The sequence below is a fragment of the Periplaneta americana genome, chromosome 15 (assembly GCF_040183065.1).
Source record: "Periplaneta americana isolate PAMFEO1 chromosome 15, P.americana_PAMFEO1_priV1, whole genome shotgun sequence".
Lineage (NCBI taxonomy): Eukaryota > Metazoa > Arthropoda > Insecta > Blattodea > Blattidae > Periplaneta > Periplaneta americana.
In genome coordinates this window covers 121,343,698-121,364,197 of record NC_091131.1, presented here as the reverse complement: position 1 = coordinate 121,364,197, position 20,500 = coordinate 121,343,698, and the positions used below count along the sequence as shown (strand labels likewise).

General features: G+C 34.9%; 1 protein-coding gene across 4 annotated transcripts in view; it reads left to right on the top strand.

The window, feature by feature from the left end:
• The window catches only part of 14-3-3zeta (tyrosine 3-monooxygenase/tryptophan 5-monooxygenase activation protein zeta), a 160,487-nt gene extending 141,898 nt beyond the window's left edge, over positions 1-18,589 (top strand). For 3 of the 4 annotated variants that reach the window (XM_069848083.1, XM_069848085.1, XM_069848084.1), the window contains exons 4-5: positions 8,941-9,104; positions 16,642-18,589. In XM_069848083.1, the coding sequence (XP_069704184.1) occupies positions 8,941-9,104; positions 16,642-16,797 (320 nt within the window). In that variant the 3' untranslated portion in view covers positions 16,798-18,589. Of the gene's footprint in view, positions 1-8,940; positions 9,105-9,352; positions 9,517-16,641 lie in introns of all 4 variants that reach the window. The other variant, XM_069848086.1, reaches the window with a different exon arrangement.
• Positions 18,590-20,500: the final 1,911 nt, after the last annotated feature.

Sequence of the window (20,500 nt, the reverse complement as noted above, 5' to 3'; positions counted from 1 at the left end):
AGGCTACTTTGGATTTTATTGAATGAAAATATGTGTATTAAGATGTTGGTGTTAACATACCACTGGCTGCTTGTAAATATCGTCACTTCTGGGATAGCTTGCGAGTGGTTCCAAGAGAAAGAAACCCATTAATTAGCCAAGACACTTTCAAGATTCGAAGTCTTGATTTATTCAACAATAATTGTATTCATTTTATTAGCGGTTCTTAACCCTTAAATTCACAAAGTATCGTATAGGATACAACGGGTTAATATATGCTATAATTTTAATAGAACAATAAAAAAATTGTTAGGAAAATTAAATAAACAAAATTACACAATACTATAATATTGTACAACATATAAAATATGGTCATTGTGATAGTTGTTTTCTTTACAATCCGACACGGTTTAATAAACTAGTGTGAGAAATGAAGTTTTGCCAATTTAAGGGTTAATAGACTCGCATAATGGAAAGTGTCATTTTTTTAACGCGAAGTAATAATTTGTATCGAAATGAATCCTCAATAATAAACTCATTGGTGTCGCATGAAACAGCCATTTCATGTGACCTGCAATGTTTTCAATGTATCTGTTTTGCTGTGCTTTTTATAGTAGTTAAAGTGTTTGTTTTCCTTTTTATTTTAAGACTTTTTGTATACATTGGTTTGACCTGTTTTTGTATTAAATGTATGAGATTAATGCATTTTCCGAGAGAGAATTATTTTATTATGCTATTAATATTAGGGAGTGGTCATGTATGGGGGTGGGAGGGTTACTACACGGCGGGATTTGATGTAACCACTCCCTGATGGTAGAGGTGGTGGAGAGATTAACACTTTGAAAAGGGATCAAGCTGTTGGTGTTACTGATCCCGTGCTCTTCCCCGTGTGTTGGGAAGTGGTAGAGGAAATTGCTAAGTAAATTTCCCTACAAACTTCACAGAGTAGATTCCCGTTTCCTGTCATGACTGCCTGTCCGCCCGCCTGCTCTTGTAGTCTTGACCGTCCGTGTATATAGGACACCGCATCGATCGACTCGGCTGCTTTACGCCTGCTTTCCAGCCACCATCAAACCAGCGAGACGTGATCTAATATGTACAATATATCGGACCTGCATTGAGAGAGAGAGAGATCTCGCCCTCTTAACTTGTAGAGGACATGTAAAAATAAACGAACATGATGGTAATGCACGCGGAAGCACACTCTAAAAAAATCTGTAGCAATTCTATGCGAAATATGGCAATTCTTTATTATCTCTAAAATACATTATATGACATAAACGCAATAACATTCTCCCATACTCGATCATTACAAGTATGGAGAGGAAGTACTAATGCTGCATCGCAGAAATAAAAGATTTTAACATTTCTTATAACGAAAAGTGATCTATCTAGCATTCTGTATAGGCCTACAGCTGTTGTTCCTTAAATTTTGGGCAACTTAACTTTCGAATGAGTAAAAGTCGGTTCAACTAGAAACATGCACATGGATTACATATACCTACTGTATAGCCTAGTCAACATTAATAAAAGTAGCAAATGAATAACGATTTTCACATCCCCATTACTTTTATCAATTATAGGGCATAACAAGACGGTTTATTTTCACAACTAATGCAATATGCATCTCATTAGTTTAATCTATTAGGTTGGTGCATAATTCCGTAGCGACTTTTCATAAGTTTATTAAACAAATAAGATACACATAAGAAAGAAGTTAATCATCAATAATACATTCTCTTTCACTGTTTACAACAGTCTGCCAACGCTGGAGTAGTTTTTCGATTCCATGCCTGTAGAAATCGCGTGTTTTTTTAATTAAGGCAGTCGTCAAGCCATGTTCGGAGCTCATTTTCATCCGGAAAGGAAGTTCCCTGAAGGTTGTTCGATAGAGAGCGGAAAAGGTGAAAATCTGAGGGCGCAAGATCAGGTGAATAAGGTAGGTGCGGAATGGCTTCTCAACCTAACTCCTGGATAGTGTTTTGTGTCAGGTTAGCAGAATGCTGACGGGCGTTATCGTGGAGTAGCATCACTTCACGCAGTCTTGGTCGTTTTTCTTGGATTGCGTGTGCGAGACGTCTCAGTTGGTGGCAATAAATGTCTCACGATGGTGGAATGGTCACATTTCGCCAGTTTTCGGGTACACTGACGTGAATCATTGTGGATTAACATGTTTAAACGGTCTTCATCAAACCCCGAAGGTCTTCCTGAATTTGGAGTGTCGGTAATGTCAAAACGACCCTCCTTAAAACGAGAAAACCATTTTCTTGCCGTGCTCTCTCCGATACACGGCGCAAATATTTGTGGCCGCATCCGCTGCTTTCGCCCCTCTGTTGAACTCAAAAAGAAGAATATGTCGAAAATGTTCCATTTTCTCCACTTGACACTCCATTTTCTAGCGTCCATGGTTCCACTCACTATCTGCAAAAAATGAAAACTTTAATAAATATATAAACTCAAGCACAACAATTGAACTTCAAATAAAAAATGACAATCGATAAATAAATCGATAGCAACCAGAGTACAACACGCGAAACAAAAACGCTATGAACTTGCACCAACCCAATAAATCAAGTTAATATTTTAAGTCCTTGAGTATTGCATCGCTTCATACAGACCATTTCTTTCACGGTCGGTTTAGTGTAATGGAGAGAGCGCCTGCTTCCTATGCAGTTGGTGACATGTTCGATCCTGCTGTCATGCATTTCTTGGAATTGTCTTTCTTTTCTTTTGTTTATTCATAGTCTTTATCGCACTACTTATTTACGCTAAATTATTTTCCCTGGCACTTATTCTAGCTACTTAGGGATGGCATACGACACACAACGAATGTTACTACCTCAATTAGAGGTTCGCTTGTGAACCTGGTCGCTCGTCCTCTGTTCATGCGCTGTGCCTCCTTTCTAGAACTTTAAAAATATCTGTGCGCAATCAGTTGTTTCTAAGACTACATAATTATACCTGCATGTCAATGTTTTGGGACTGCACGAATTCGCAATAGAGCAAAAACAAGGCATTCTATTGAGCTTCAGAACTTTGTCTCTTCTGCGTAACACACAAAGTTTAGTCAAATTCCTTCGCCGCAAATAGTCAGTTGTATACATAACTATTCGCTGTGTGTATAGAATTTTTGTCTCTGGAATGGTTTTATGTTCACAATTCTGCTGTTTGCGTGACAAGTAATACACCGTAATTATACTTCATTATAAACTATTGTTTTCAATTATTTTATCGGTTTCAAATATCTACTGTAGATACTAATATTACAGAACAGAATTGTTGTGAGATGTGTAAGACTTAACGAAAAGTATTGTACTCATGTTTGTCCTAAATGTCCTTTTCTGTGCTGGAAGACAAAGTTTTTAAATTTTCGTCGCTAGGCATATACACAAAGACTGTGCTGGAAGGTTAAACCGTAGTTCGGGGTGTTTTTAATAATGAAATTATCATTAGGAAAGAAATCACCACCCAACAGTGCTTAAAGTTGGGAAAATTCGCTGTGCACAGACTTAACGCCATGTCCGGTATTGGGGACACTGAAGATTTTTTTTTTTTCCTAATATCTTAAATTGATTTTTATTAAGTTACTCTGTATTTACGAAGAAGTAAAAACTCTACCGAAGGTTGTAGATTTTAAGAAGAAATAAAAGTACTAAACATGTCTTAAGAATAAAAAAAATATATGAATGGGTTGCAGTAGACATTCTAAGGTCGCAGCGTTTGAGTTCTAAGCAGATCGAAAATACAAATAATTTAGATGCACCTTATCTCTTTGCCCCCCCTCTCTCTCTCTCTCCCTCTCTCTCTCTCCCCCTCTCTCTCTCTCTCTCTCTCTCCCTCCCTCTCCCTCTCTCCGATATTAAATCGGTTAAGTTTAAATATGAACTTGTTGGTACGAAGTTTTGAAGAGTTTTGTAAAATTGCTGTTGAAATACGTATGAATATCACCGTAGTTTCTTATAATAAATTTTAATATTACTGTTTAAATGCATCTACACGCAACTTGGGGGAGAATATTTAAAGAATCGACTTGAAAACGAACGTTCAATTAAGATGCATGCAGATTTTGTGTCTACACGGTGCGCCGTGTTGAACGTCATCTTCACTACGTATATAGTCTATGTTAATTAATAAATGTTAAATATCAATACAATACTTAGGCCTACTTGATTCGCAAAATTATGGTTTAACACTCCATAGACACTCGTATTTGCGATAATCTTCAATGAAGCTAACCGTACTTGCCGCCATTTTCAGCTTAAAAGGTCCACCATCACCAAACAAAAGAATTTTCATTTTATTCGCGGCTATCTAAAAGAATCAGCTTTTCGCTACGTACTACTGTCGAACAAAATACGCACAAGATACCCACCGGTGATTTGTAGCTTTCAATTGCCACATGCGCCCCATTTTTAGTGGTGGGGGGAAATCGTGCACGAATGCGTTTCGTTCACTCTTGCATGACTTGCTTGAATGCTTGAAGTTGAAAGAAAAGTTGAACCGTGTAGATACGCCTTTAGTTGAATCCATGAAATGAGTCATATTTGGCTTCTGTGAAATACTTGATCTGAGAGCTTACTATGATTCACACCCAAAGTCTCGAAAAACTTCGCTTGACCTTGTTAATACATACTGTACATCTAGGGTGTTCAGCAGGGAAATGGAGGAGTGAGGGTGTTAAGGAGGGAAGTGGAGGAGTGATACTAACGCGTTGAGTAGTTGGATATAAACCACGTACTAGTGACTTGTCCAATGGAGGATTTACAGACGTGAGACATTCTGTAAATTTTCATGATTACTTGCGATGACTGCATTCTTTTGTGTAATATTTTCAGATTGTCAAATGTCTCGGTATTTTTATTTGATACATAATTCTTAGTAGACTTATTTCACAAGTCATTGTGGAAATTTCCACACAGCATATCCTCTTTCCTTGTTGGCACCTCGCTAACCTGTCTGGTGGACGGATGCGTTCGAAGACACACCCTATCTACACACATTCATACGTAATGAGGCATCACGCATTACAAAAGGATGTGTTGGAAGAATTGTCTTATGTCACGTAAGGTACAAAGTACTGTCCTTATTAGAGGTGCATTGAATTAAAACCTTCAGTCAAAGATGCATTCATTATATTAATTTCTGTATTTTCTTCCCATGCTTGTGTTCAGTGGCTCAGTTCACGAATGTTTAACTAGAGTGAGGTTTTGGAAATGAAAGTAATCTTGTAGAATTTTAACGTGCATATAATTTATTCATTATTTAGAAGAGAAATTGTGTAAAAAGGTACACTTACTCGTATCCTTTTAATCTGTCTCTGAACTAATTGGAGTAGGTAAATGAACGCCAAGACTGTTGGACATTTGTCTCGCTTTTGGGTTCTCCGTCTCACTGACAGGAGTAATATTATTTTAGGGGTGGGAAGTCTTAATATTGACCAGATAATTGTTGGTAGTAGGAGTGTGTGGCCATATAGGCAGAATCGTTTGCGAAACCTTTGGAGTATGAGGCACAATAAGCACTATTCGTCACTCACGTCGGAATGGCGACAGACGATTGTAGTGACATGAGACACATCAAACTGACATGGTTTCGAAATTCGTGGTTGCGCTCGAGTGTGGATTCGAATCCCGTTTGGCCCGATAACCCTACTGGGTTCTCTCCCTTCCTCCCAAGTTTTCCTCAGCTGTGAGGCCAAAGCCAAGTAACCCGTGCCTAATTCTCGGACACGTACCATCTCGTTATCACCAGTGCATCGACAGTACAGTAGTTATTCTGAAAGAAAGTTTAACTGGAAACTGAAATTGTTTGAACGTAAGAGGCATGTCTGTTGTAATCGTGGGGAACAGACGTATATGTGCTAACTGGCCCCTTCTGCTGGCTCATAGAAATAGTAGCTTAAGTAATATTATTTATTAGGTATTATTTTGATCTATAGTACACATCGTTTATGTCCACCATGCAGTACAAAATAAAAATAATAGCAATGACCTTACCAGCCCAAAATAAATTCACAAATTGAAATATGTTCGTAATTGTTTATTAAATAGTAGTATCTGTTGTATGATCATTTATCTGTATATTATGCCATTTACCACAGAAGTTCGAAATGAGAACATCCTCTTTAATTCTAGACCCAAATAAAAAATAATTATATATTAGTTGAAAACATTAATTCTGTCCGTAATGTTATAACCAGACAGCGGATTTTCGATCTCTACACCGACAAAACGTCATGTCCCTTGGCTTACGGAAAGAGCGTAGCAATGAGTTCAATTACATCCATGCAACTGACACATCTAACGTTCAATATCGGGACCGAAAATCCGCTGTCTGGTTATAACATAACGGTAAAACCATTGATGTACAAAATATAACAGAAACAAGAGTCATGCAATTTTATTATAGAAATTAAGTACATAATCGATATAGTGTAATATTCATTTGATATCAGCGTTTTTATTATTGTCCGAAATATTCTCTTAAGACACCATATTGATCCCAGTGTCTTTTTACTTCATGAAAAATGTTATTTCCTCTTTCAGAGGGCGTTAAATTTAATTGCATATCGCTCATTCATTTTTAGTTTCGACAATATGTGACGTTTTCTGTGCGTAAGGATCTGTTTTAATCCTGATTTATGGCGCATTTGTGGTCAGTCCTCGATTCACTCAGGAGTTACTGTAATGACATGCAGACAGCGGATTTTCGGTCCCGATATTGAACATTAGGTGTACGTCACTTGCAGAGAGATCATTGAACTCATTGTTATGCTCCCTCCGTACGCCAAGGGACGTGACGTCTTGTCTCTGTGTAGGGACCGAAAATCCGCTGTCTGCGTATAAGCCTTTGTTCACTTCTAAATGGCGAGTTATCCATATCAGTGAAGTAGTTTCTGAGATTACCTCGTAGACACATACAAACACACTGTCTATTATATTAGTATAGATTAAGATACAATGTCGACTAAAACAAAGTATTTTCGTGTCGCAGTACCTTACTGGGTTTTTCATTTAATGGCCCCCAACTTTGCATTGATAGATACTTCGGAAATATTACATCCGGGTTATTTTTTGGCACGTAAAATTAGTAAAAGGTTTTGTACTACAAATGGTTCCCCAGTTAATTCCGACCAAATTTAACTTTTATTTTCTATTAATTGGTCCTGTCGCTTGGGTGTCCAGAAAAGACTATCTAATAACCCTGGATGACGCAAACTGTTCTGGAACAATGACGAATTCGATAGCGATAGCCATTCTATTGGAATAAATACATGAAGATATATTTTGAGTTACATTATCCGTATTGCTGTAATTTCTTTTCTGCCTTATTCAAGGCACATTATATTTAACGCGATATAATGCGACTCTAACACAAATGAGGAGGTGGTCTCTAATTAGTAAATTCACAGCGTCACATTTGCTCTGCGTTGTCTGACTCCCAAAACGCTTAGATATGGCGCGCTGTATAGTGTTGATACTTTGCTGTGTAAGTTGAACATGGCAGCTGAAATTGCTGAAAATGTCAGTTTACGTCATCGGTTACCACGATAATCATCTTCTCATTTCTCTTCAAACATTTTTGATAACCCGATGCGCTTCAGAAATCACCCTAATTTCGTTAGTAATTAGGTTACGTATTCCGAAACGTCCATGAGGAATCACATTCTTACTGCGTTACGAGTATCACAGTGGATTCGTAATACAATTAAAAATGGTGGACTGTGGTATGTGAACACTGCAGTAGAAGCTGGTGTTGATTGAGTGCATCGCAGTTCCGTCTTCAGTCTGTATAATACAGCAATTTACAGCACTGCAGAAGGCTGGACGATGACGTCACTTTAGTTGGGCAAGGTACAAGTCTAATTGTAGAAAAGTGGGAGGCGCGTTCATATAAGGTTGGCTGCAATGAGTGGGAATTGTAAGCATCGACACTCTGGAGTTGTATAACTGCAGAATGTAGGCCGCATTTCCATGATAGATAACTCGAAAGAATGGTGACACTCCTCTCTCTCTGTCTGGCTCTCTCTCTCTCTCTCTTCCTCTCCCCTCCTTCCCATCAGAAATATTTTATTTTCGAAAATATTGCTCTAGTGTAATTCTGGACATTGTGTTTAGTGACCATTGTAACTAACATTTACTAAATTTTCGGCTTCCCAGAAGTTATTACATACAGGCATCAGTGTTACATGTTACACATTTATGTGGTGTTTTCTGTCCAGTTTTGTGCTTTTACGGAGTATTTTGTTATTTCGTGTAAAAAAAATCTTATGTTGAAAGTTCAACACAAAATGTAATTTTATTTATTCAGCTTTGCAGAACATTGATGAAGTAAACGTAGTTTTGAGATATTTCTCAGAGTTCAGATATCGACCACACTCACAAAATTACTGGTGGAAAAATTTTATTTTTCTCCCCTTTGTACCTCTAGTAAAGATATAGTTGAGTATGGTTTACTCTGAATGCTTAGATATCACCTGTCATCTATGTCTTTGAATGGTCTCCATATTGGTAAGACACATTAAATAGTTACGAAGATCCTTTAGTGAAAAAGACTGATCGAGCACAACAAATGTATAACTAATCAGATTGAATTGGAAATCAATATATATAATTTGTATTATATTATACTAACTATACTGCACTATCAACGCTACTGTCGAGACTTGTTGTAATAAATGGACTTGTGTTTGTGTACTTGTAATTTAAAGTGACATTCGTAGTCGTAAATTTATATGATCTTGTCTTATGGTGAAAAATGTACACGTTAAATATTTTCATTTATCTTAATTTTAACCACTTGTATTCCAATTTTGCAAAAGCTAAAACTTTAATTTCACGCAGTTGTAGATGATTTCAAGTATTTTTTTCTGTACCAATGGTAAGCCTCGATGATTTTTGTGATTAAAAGGTATATCTGTATAATTTGTAATGTATTTGTAATAATTTAATTAAATTTCAGCTGTAGTGGAAGACTCACAGAAGGCGTACCAGGACGCATTTGAAATTAGCAAGGCTAAAATGCAACCTACTCACCCAATCAGGCTTGGCCTGGCACTAAACTTCTCCGTCTTCTATTATGAAATCCTCAATTCGCCAGACAAAGCGTGTCAGTTGGCGAAACAGGTTGGTTATTGGTCTGCTTAGCGCATAAGGGTGCTGTCAGAATAGTAGTGACAAACCATATGGACAATAATAAGTCTGGCGATGTTATTGCTGTTCTGACAGTTTTCTGATTGTAAATCATAATTATTTTATTTAGGAACAGTGCTGATGCAGGGCTGGTCATACGTCGGCTTTTCCCCCTCCGATATATATTCCACAGTTGAAGTATTTGTCTAATATTGCACTATTTAAATTGTTTGCCCCACCAGCGGTAGTGGAAGATTCACAGAAAGCTTACCAGGAAGCCTTCGACATTGCAAAGTCAAAAATGCAGCCAACACACCCAATCCGTTTGGGATTAGCCCTCAATTTCTCAGTTTTCTATTATGAGATAATCAATTCTCCAGCGAGAGCTTGCCATCTTGCAAAACAGGTAGGACAGCTTATCGGAAGTGAAGGTGGAGTGTTACATTATATATTGTGTGTTTGTCCCAGCCACCTATTAAAAAATTGTTTGATTTTAACAAATCAGTAAAATAGAGAATTGCCTGAAATTAAATAATTGTTTTGCATTGTTTGTTATACAGGAAACTAGGTTCGATGCAAAAGTTTGTTATTCGTTACGTTTTATGGTTGCATTTTGTATCCAAATTTAAATAAACGTATTTAAAACAAGTATAGTGAGTGACATTGAGTGGAAAACCTTTTGAAGCTTTGTTAGTTTATTTTACTCTTATTCTACGAAATGTGTAGTAGTAGTTTATTCAAGAAAAGTAAAAATGTGGTGCTTCAAAAGGTATACATAATTCATTAAATATAAATTTAGTCTTAAAGCTGCCTCATAAAAGAATGTGATTTTTTTACCAACTTTAAGATCTCTATTTTACTGATGAAAGTATAAACTTAAATATACGTACTGTAATAAATAACCATAGCATGTAATTCCTATGTATCTTCTAACTGCATTTTGAAGTGATAATATTGTTTTGAATTTAGATTAACACATGAATTGCCTCCACCTGAAAGTTAATATGAAGCTTTTGCTTAGTTATTAAATAATCAAAGTGTGTTTCTGAATCTCTATAGCCCCCTTACATTGGAAAAGTATTGTGAAAAATAACGCAAATGTTTGGGAAAGTTTGTAATTGGGCAGTCTTCTAGTTCGCAAGTCTAAAGAAAGAATATTACAAATTTAAAGAAAAAAATATATACGCTTTTTCTGAGATTAAAAAGAAGTAGCTTGTAACTGCTGTATACAGCGATTTCTCCTAAACTATGAATTTTTTTCTTGTTCACTATTTGAGTCGGAGCATCTGAGAATGATGCATATGAAATATATTCCTTTTTATTACAAAATAGGTCGGTATCTAAATAACACAAAATGGCCATTTACTGAACTGTAATTTTTTTTTGTAAGATCATGTGATAAATGGTATAGTAAGTGTATCTCCCACAAAAAAATGTTCCGTCACATAATATAGAAACCAGATAGGGTGATAAAACTATTTGTCATTCTTTGATTCATTCATTCATAGTGTTCTGTTCAAGTGCAGGTCTTTCACTGCAAATTCAGCATTCTCCAGTCTTTCCTATTTTCTGCCTTCCTCTTTGTCTCCTCATATGATCCATATATCTTAATGTCGTCTATCATCTAATATCTTCTTCTGCCCCAAATTCTTCTCTGGTTCACCATTCCTTCCATTGCATCCTTCAGAAGGCAGTTTCTTCTCAACCAGTGACCCAACCAATTCCTTTCCCTCTTTTTGATCAGTTTCAGCATCATTCTTTCTTCATTCACTTTTTCCAACACAGCTTCGTTTCTTATTCTGTCTGTCCACTTCACACACTCCATTCTTATCCATATCCACATTTCAAATGCTTCTAATCACTTCTCTTCACTTCGTCGTAATATCCATGTTTCTGCCCCATACAATGCTACACTTCACACAAAGCACTTAACTAGTCTTTTCCTTAGCTCTTTCTTCAGAGATCCCCAGAAGATGCTTCTTTTTCTATTTAAAAGTTTCCTTTGCCATTGCTGTTCTCCTTTTGACTTCCTGGTAGCAGCTCATGTTACTGCTTATAGTACACCCTAAGTATTTGAAGCTGTCGTCGACTTGCTCTACTGCCTCATTTAGAATTCGCAAGTTTAGCTGTAATTTTCTTCCTAAGACCATAGCCTTCGTCTTGTTGGCATTTATTTCCATTCCATACTGCTCACAGCTGTCATTTAGCTCCAATAGCTTATCTCTCATCTCCTCTTCTGCTAACAACGTCATATCAGTAGCAAATCTTATATACTTTATTCTTCTTCCTTCTACTATCTCTCCTCCCATGTTCTGAAAACGGTTCTTCACTAAATTCTCCAAGTAAGTGTTGAACAGAGTAGATGATAAAGGGTATCCTTATACTCTCCCTATTTCACTTCCTTCTGACATTTCTTTGATTGGCTGTCACTAATTATGAAAGATCCTTTTTGTTATACACTGGCGCCCATATCCACAAAAACATTGTTTCACGACTTACCCATCAGTTGCTCTTATCTCACTGTACTGATAGTTATTTGACAAGTAGTCTACTTATAAACCACTAATCTTTTAACTACTATTTCTGTTCTTTTTCAATACCATTTTCGTAAAATAGCAAAATAATAATTATAAATGCCTACAATATATAAATAATTGTTCTGTATTTGTGAATTTAGTAATGAAGTTAAATGAAACATAACAATACCGTATGCAATATCGTAAAAACTGAATTGTTGTTAGTGGAACGTATAAAACATGAGAAGTCTTATTCATGATTCCTATTTTACGAGTATATAAGTTTTTTTTTTTTTTTTTTTTTTTTTTTTTTTTTTTTTTTTTTTTTTTTTTTTTACAAATGCTTTAGTATTTTCGTTCCTTCAGTAGTTTCGCTTCTACTTAGAGCCTTCATTATTCAGTTCTAAAATTCCCTTGTATTGAACGTGCTTTAAAACTATAACTTCTAACACGGTGCAAATTGGCCCTTAATTATATTTCACTGTAAGATTACCAGGTTAATTTAATGTAAATTAATTTTGAACATAAAAATAATTGGTGGCAAGGCAAGTGTAACACTCTACTCAGCTGTCCTGAGTTGGCATGATGCATTGAGAACGGGGCCTGAAATATGTTCATTGATTGATTCTGTAGAAAAGTTGGTTGTCATGTTTGATAGCAATTGAATCAGGCCTCTAGCATATCTTGATTGTGCATTACGGTTATGTGTAAAGGATGTTTATCTTTCCTAGTTGACCAGTCTTCATTATCACTTGTGGTCCTACTAACATTGTATGTATTACCTGTTCCTTGGAAGCTTCCATTGAAAAAGATGCATTTTCATACTTGTGTGTGATGGTCAGTCCATTTGACTCTCCTTTAATTAAACACATTCATTATATTGATCTCATAGTTTTTACTTTGTTCCTGTGGAGAACCAGTTTATATATAAACTTTTTATTTTAAATATTAAAAATATGTAAATGCTTGCTTGAACTTCTTTTCTCTTGTTTATAATATTTCATTTTAATTTGCATTCATTCTACATAATATGGCAAAACTCACTAGCAAAATTAAGTCAAGATGCAGTAGTTTTTTTCTCCCAAGATGCTTAAGGAAATACTACGAAATATCTTGATAATAAGATGAAGGATGTAATCTTCATTAAGTATTTTGCAAACTACACAATGCCAGATGTTGTAAATAATAATCGCATTTGATTTGCATTAGGAAAAGTGTTTAATATTGAGTGTGTGACATCCAAATATTTCATTTTTCATATTGTCACATACCCAGCCAATTAGAATTAGAAACAGTTATGAAAATTTACAAGAACGTGAAATGTATTCTGTTTTTTTGCTGGAAACTTCTGATGAATTATGCATTATCATATTACAAATTAATTTGCACATCGAACCCTACCTTACGGTGTATCATTGTAACTGTTTGGTTTCTTGAATGTGCAGAAAGAATAGTGGTGACATCAACAGCTCCATGGTTTGTTCGCCACTGGAGTTCGCAAGATCACCTACATCACCATCAATATCTAAGAACATGTTTGTGTGTTGATTTTGCTTACCATTGTTCACTGGTACAAAAATGTACACAAAAAAGAGCGTGGTAAACGATCACATTGTGTTTGTGTTTCATAAGTTCTGTCATGGAGTTGTGTAGAGTTGTATGTGACAAATATAAAACACAGAGAATCCAATGATACTCGTATTTAGAAAAAATTTCATCTGTTAGATATCAATGAATAGTTTCAGATGGTTTTTACATTGTCTTTCTACAACAATTATTTTAAAATAGCTGGTGGAAAGTTCATATTAAAATAACATTAGAGAACACGATTTTTACCTCTGGAAATTAATTGTTTTCTGTCAATTTTTATGAGTAGAATCTGAATATTTGGTTCAAAGTTGTCTGTCGGGTCTGTTTTTATTTATATTCTATTCACGACTATGACACATTAATATAATCTACAATAAATACTAAGGCTGTGGTACGTTTACTACCGGTACTTATATTTTGCAGAATATAATATATACTAAATAAATCATTGATCACCGTTTATAGCATAATAGTTGCAATATAAATTATAAACGTTTTTACTTGGTGGTGCCTGTACGAGGCAGGTACAGTTGTTACAGGACGTCCCCTTACCTAGGATGGGAGCAGAAGAAATAATGGATTTTATATTGAAAAGTGTTTTCTTAAAATATAAATAAACAACTAAACAACTGGTTCTTTTAAAGTTGTTCGTGGTGAAATTATCATGTCCTAGCATGCCTAACCATGAATCGAGTGAGCCCGGGTTCATATCCTGGTTGAGACAAGCTACCTGGGGTTTTCCTTCGACCCATTAAGAGCAAATGCTGGATAACTTCGGCGCTGGACCCTGGACTCATTTCACCAGCATTATCGTCTTCATTTCACTAGCACTAGATAACCATAGCAATTGATACAGCATCTTAGAAAACCCAATAAAAAATTATCTTAAGGTTTGATGGTTTGATTTGGTGCTGTTATGTTTGTGGAAAGCCCACATCAAATTCTCAAGGGGGGGGGGGAACCTATAGAATCGCTAAAATGGCCTACTTTCGTTGTTTTGGTCGCATTATTTCGACAACTAATGTGATAAAGTGGTTAATGGGGAATTAAATTACTTACCATTAATTTTGCTATGTCTATGATTTGATGGTGGGAGGGGGACAAGAATGATGATTATTTCGGTATGGCAAAAATGTCAGAATTCACGGAGGAAACAGAATCCAGTGTTATTTACCCAAATGTATTATAAACAATTGGACTAGTCCCTCTTAGTGAAACTTCAATATCAGTTCACCCGAAGTTATTTAATGTACAAACTGGTAGTAAAAGCAGTGATGATTTTGATTGGATAAACCCTCAAGTTCAAATGATTCAAATACGAATCCTTCACCACTAGAAACATGGTGCGCCTCATCGAACAACCAGAATTAGATCTTTTAAGACAGAATTTGAATTTGGGGAGAAAAAACAAGGTGACATTTTGCTTTGGTTCGAGGTTAGAAAAGTGGAATTTGCTTTCTGAAAGTACTGGAATTATAAATTTTGCAAACTTAAAAGTCGTATATATTTTTGTAATGATGTTAATGGTCTAATGACAACTAGGAATTCAGCATAGTGGAAATTAGGGGCGATCATTTATCGAGTCCTCAAAGTTAAGTTTAAAAGCAGTTTTGCTGCACAATGAGAATATATTTCCCTCAATTCCTCAGCTTCATGCAGAAGGCTTGAAAGAAACATATGAAACTTTGTCCACAATCCCTAGTTCAATTACAATCTATATTCATGGCATATATGTGGCGATCTTAAAGTGATTGGAATTATTGCACAAATGCACTAAAATAGATGGAGATCATAACAGGCCACTAGGCCTAATACCTGCAAGGATGATGATGATGATGATGATGATGCACTAAAATACTGTTGCTTTGTGATGTGGGACAGTCATGAAGAGAACATTACATTAAAATGTTGGGGATCTAGACAGGATTTCATCCTTGGTCAATGCAATGTACAGCACAGTCCACTTCTGAATTCTGCAAAAGGTTCTCCTGACCCCTTTGCACATAAAATTGAGATCAGTGAAACATTTCATCGAATGATAAAAAAAAAAAAAAAAGGGGGCAGTGTTTTTATTAGGTGTTTAAGTTCTTGAGAGTAAGTTAATAAATGTCGAACTGGTTGCCTGGCATACTTTTTAAGCAGTGCTAGAAGGGTTCTTGACATTAGAAAAGATGAACAATATGAATCTCTAGTGGACATATTACTGTATTATAAAAAAAAATGAAGTGTTGGATGTCACTGAATGCACATTATTTCTTCCATTCACATTTGAAGTTTTTTCTTGAAAATTTGCATGCTGTTAGTGATGAGCAGGGAGAGCGTTTTCATTAGGACATAGCCACAATGGAAAAATGTTCTGAAAGTCTTTGATCCAGGAATAATGGGGTTGGTTTCGTTTCTGAAGAGGGACAGCAATAATGATACAAAAGAAAACTGCCAAGTACCAAGCATTTTTAGGATCTGTGAATATATGTTCGTTATTTATAACTTTAAAATCATTTCATTACTATTTATATGAAGTCATTTTATTACTCGTTTTCCTAAGATGTTCTTTTTATTATCCTTAAAGATACCAACATTGAAAATAAAAATTTTAAAGTTGCAGGATTTCATTTTTCTTGAATATCTTTTGAACTAGACCCGATAGAAAAACCCCAATGTCATTTATGGAATCAATGCATTGATTTCCATAAGAATCAGCTATTTTCACTCCAGATGTATGACAAAAAAAACTTGTTCTCTAGTGTAATTTAGCCACGAGTATAAATATGAATTAATTGTCTTATTTGCTTTAGATTAATTTTCTTTCAAATTCTCATTAAGAAAAAGGACGAAATAAAATAGAATGAGCAATTTGTTAAACTAGTACAAAGTAACCACAGTAACAAGAGGTTAGTGACTAATTTCGTGCCTATGAATTTGCGAACAGAAGTGAGCCTTTTAAGAAGTTGATTTTAAGCATTTTATTCTATTATTATTAAATTACTAGCTATATAATATATATATATATATATATATATATATATATATATATATATATATATATATATATATATATAACTGTGGAAAGCTATAATAAAGGTGGTAGTTTTACTTACATTTGTACTATTCGAAATGAAACACTAATATTATTTTCTAACTATTGTTTCGAGGACGGAAAGAATTGTAACATTGGCAAATGCCTCCCCCCTCCCCAATCCACCTTCAGAGTATGAATGGTTAAATTCATATTCCACAGTGGATTTGGAAAAATCTATTAAACTGCACATCCCCTTGCTCCTAATTTTGTTCGAGGTTAATTATTTGCCTAGTATTTTTCTTCATTTATAGAAATTTCGAAATGGTAATAGTTGAAAATTGTTATAACTCTGATATTGTACAATGGCGAATTGAACCCATTTTAAAGTATTTGTCATTGTTTCTAGGCTTTCGATGATGCCATTGCGGAACTTGACACATTGAACGAAGACAGCTACAAGGACTCCACGCTCATCATGCAACTCTTGAGGGATAACCTCACACTCTGGACCTCCGACACGCAAGGGGACGGAGATGAACCTCAAGAGGGTGGTGATAACTGATCTGGCCCTCTCGAAGAACCCCCGAATCCCCGTTCCACATAACTATATAAAACAAAACAAAAAAAAAAATATAACCCTTTCTTCCTTCCAGTTCTTAATCCTTACCTTTCCCTACCCTCCTGTTCCCGTCCCTTCCTCTCACTTTCTCGGTCAAGTCGGTATATATATATTATTATAATTATTATAAGAAAACAATAAATTCACATACACATCTACACACACGCAAACACAATTAAGGTAAACTTAAAGAGTCTGCATATTGAACGATGTTCCACGTTTTCAGAAATTTAAACTGAACTGTGTGGAAAGGCTAGCATTTCTTGTAAAGGCTGTCCTTTCTCTTTTTCTAAAAGAAACGCTAGCTAAATCAGCATGCAGTTTTCTATCCGTTTTCTTTCTTTAAGAGTAACCAGGACTCGTATGTTTCTAGTGCGATAATGGTATTAAAGAAAGTATAGCATATTGCATAACATCATGGTTGATTAGTTTTAATAGTATACATTGTCATGGAGATTACTTGGAAATCAAAAGTGGGTTATAGTATATTTGTTTTTTGTTGAAAGTGTAATTTTTCTCATTTCCAAATTACGCGAAAAATTCAGTAGGGAACACAAAAAAATTAACCTTGCTATAGATCAAAACATGAGTGCTTGTGCTGGAAGTAAAGTCTGAGTTATTTGGAAGACCAAGTACCCATGGAATACTACCACTACGTACTACAAGTGAAGTGCAGTTGTAAAAGTTGTGTGTAATTTGTCTTCATTGTCAAATTTGTCGTTGCATTTTTTTCTCTATCCCATGCTGTAAGGAAAAGAAGTCGCCAGATGTTTTATTATTGCCTTGAAAAGCCGTTACAAAGCCAAATTAATGAAATCGATGTGCAAAATAAAAATGTAAGGAAATTTTTGGAGCCTGTTATTTATATTAGAACTAATAGTGAACCATCTTTCTCGATTTTTCTTTCTTTTTCTTTTCTCTTCTCTTTTTCTTTCTTTTTTGTACAATCTGTTAAATACATACTAAAATGATGTTTAAAGTAATGAAAATTTGCTAATACTTATACATCTGCCATATTACCTCCCTGAACTGTCAAACACATTTCTGGTAAATGTTACAATATATTTCTAATTTGTTCAAATGTCAAGACTTTAATAAATTAATTGGAAATGTCTTACATTTTCAAGTTCCCATGTCTCCAGTGCTGGTTGTTTCGGAGTTGTTTTGTGTAAAACTTAGTTTTTGTGTCCTGGACATGTTGAATTAGGTGTTCATCACCATTACGGCTGCTCTGCCTTCAATTTTTCACAATTTTTCTTCTGCAAAGGGAGAGGGATTTGGGTATAATATTTTATTTTATAACAGCTGTTGAAAACACTATTGTGATTCCTAGTCTGATGCTAGAATTCAGAAATTGAATAGCTTTGTCAGATTTGCTCAAAATTACTTGTGGGTCATTAGTGATATGACAGCAGTTTTTAATGGAAACCATTTTCCCTCGATCCCTTTCTTCCACAGCAGCTCGCAAGTTTGTACAAGAGAAGCAAGATTCGTTTATTTCTTTTTGCAAGTCTGATGTTGAAGTACTATGTTTTTTTATATTAAGGAAACGAGTAGTAAAAATCCAAAGGAAAATGGCTATGCCACACTTTGTTATTGATGGAAAGTAATATTAATTTATGGTACCAGAGGCAAGATATATGAATGACAAGTGGTAGCTAGTACTGTATGCTTGTACAAGTTTTAGACAATTGTATCTGTTTACCAGTAAAAACAAGATGCTTTCCACTCGAAATATTTTTTGTAGACTTTTGGATCACTTGTGTAAGCTTCAGAATGCAAATTCCTAGCACCATACACAACATGAAATAAATTATCTCCATCTAATCCCACTTCCCAATAGTATGGCTTTTGGCTTTCATGTCTATATTGTAAATTGTAGTTCCGGAATGACTCTACAGTTCCACATAGTGCTGTGGAGTTAACCTTCATTTTAACATCCCAAGAAAATATAAGCTAAATGCTGAATAGCTTAGTAATTTAATCTATTTGGAAAGACAATATTTATTTGCTATTCAACGTTCGTGTGGAATATGTTTTTTTATTAATATTATTTATTTTTTTGTATACGGTATATGTGCCTTTTACCTATAAGGCCTAAATATTGTGAAGTTCAATTTACAGATTTAGTTTGCAAACTTATTTTTTTATGTAAAAAACAGTGTTTGTGTGTCACAAATAACATTGTTTATTTGGAAATGAAATGGACCGTTTTTGTGTCCAAACTTTGTATGTGAAACTTGCTGTCACATAATAGCCTCCTCGTATTGCACGTTACTTCTTCCAGCGCTTAGAAATTTGTTCTGCTTTACTACTAAATTTTCTAAAATTTATACATGTACCGGCTATTGCTATCTTAATTTTGATCAATACCTAGAATATTTCCATAGGCTTTTTTGTTCCCTGTACTTCTAAATTAACCTAGTTCAAATTTCTAAATTACTACCTTATCCCACCCCTCCGCAATGCATCAGTGTAACATTATTAATGCTAAACGTAGTAATTTGATGTTTATACTTCGTAATTAATGCGTTTCAAAGAGGTGGTGTTTGTAAATAAAACTGTAAAATTAATACAGAAGACTTCATTCAAAAGATAAATTCCTAAATATCCTCCACTTCATTCTAGAGAGTATTCTTGAAATTGGGCAAAGTAATTCTTAAGTAAACGAGCTTGCTCTTACCAAGTTCTTTTACACAAAAGACTTCATCTGTTATGAATTATCTAGACCAAAACCTTGATATTTCGTGCATTTTATTTCTGGTTAAACTATTCGTACAGCAACATCACAGTGAGCTCCCAATTTTGTATGATTTGTGATGAGATAATACAACAATCTTGTCTTGAATCCTGAAAATGGGGTTTGAATGGATGATGTTGTACCCTCCTTAGTACACCATTGGCACTTGCACAGTGGAAGCACAAGAGAATGCAATCTTCCATATAGTACAGAACCAGTTATGTTTCAAAATATTGTATGGCAATATTTAATGAAGTGACATCGATAATTACGTTATTTATGCACGGAGAATTGAATATTCATCAGTTGACAAAATAAGACTGTTCAGTTTTGAGCTGAAACTACATCTACATACTTAATTCTTTGATTTGTCATATGCATTTAGTCTGACCCCACTACTAAGATTTTTTAAATCATCATATTGCTTGTGAGAACTAGATTCTTCAGTTGTAGATCATGGATTATGTTGGGTAGAAATTTCGAATTTGAAACTGTGCGTGATTGGGAAGTATATTGAATATGGTAGAATTGGAATTGGATTAATTTTTCCATATTTGCATTTCATTCAATATATTTAGAAGTGAAAAACTATTTTTGTGTATTAAGATTGAAATTTTTACAGTTTTGATAAATGAATATCAATCCTAACAATTAGATCAGCAAAATGTAAATAAAGGATGAAGTATTTGACCATCCCTTCTAAACTCTTTCGTACGTAACCTGGGATATTAAATTTCGAACATTCGCCAACTTATCTAAAGACAGAATGGATAGGGCTGATATTTAGACACAGATTTGAGTAAAAGTTGGTGCTGTTTAAGTAATAGTATTGTCCTAGTTAAAATTGCTCATAAATGCATCATAATCGTCGTTACTAATTAGGTCGTAATTATATACATGGTTCTG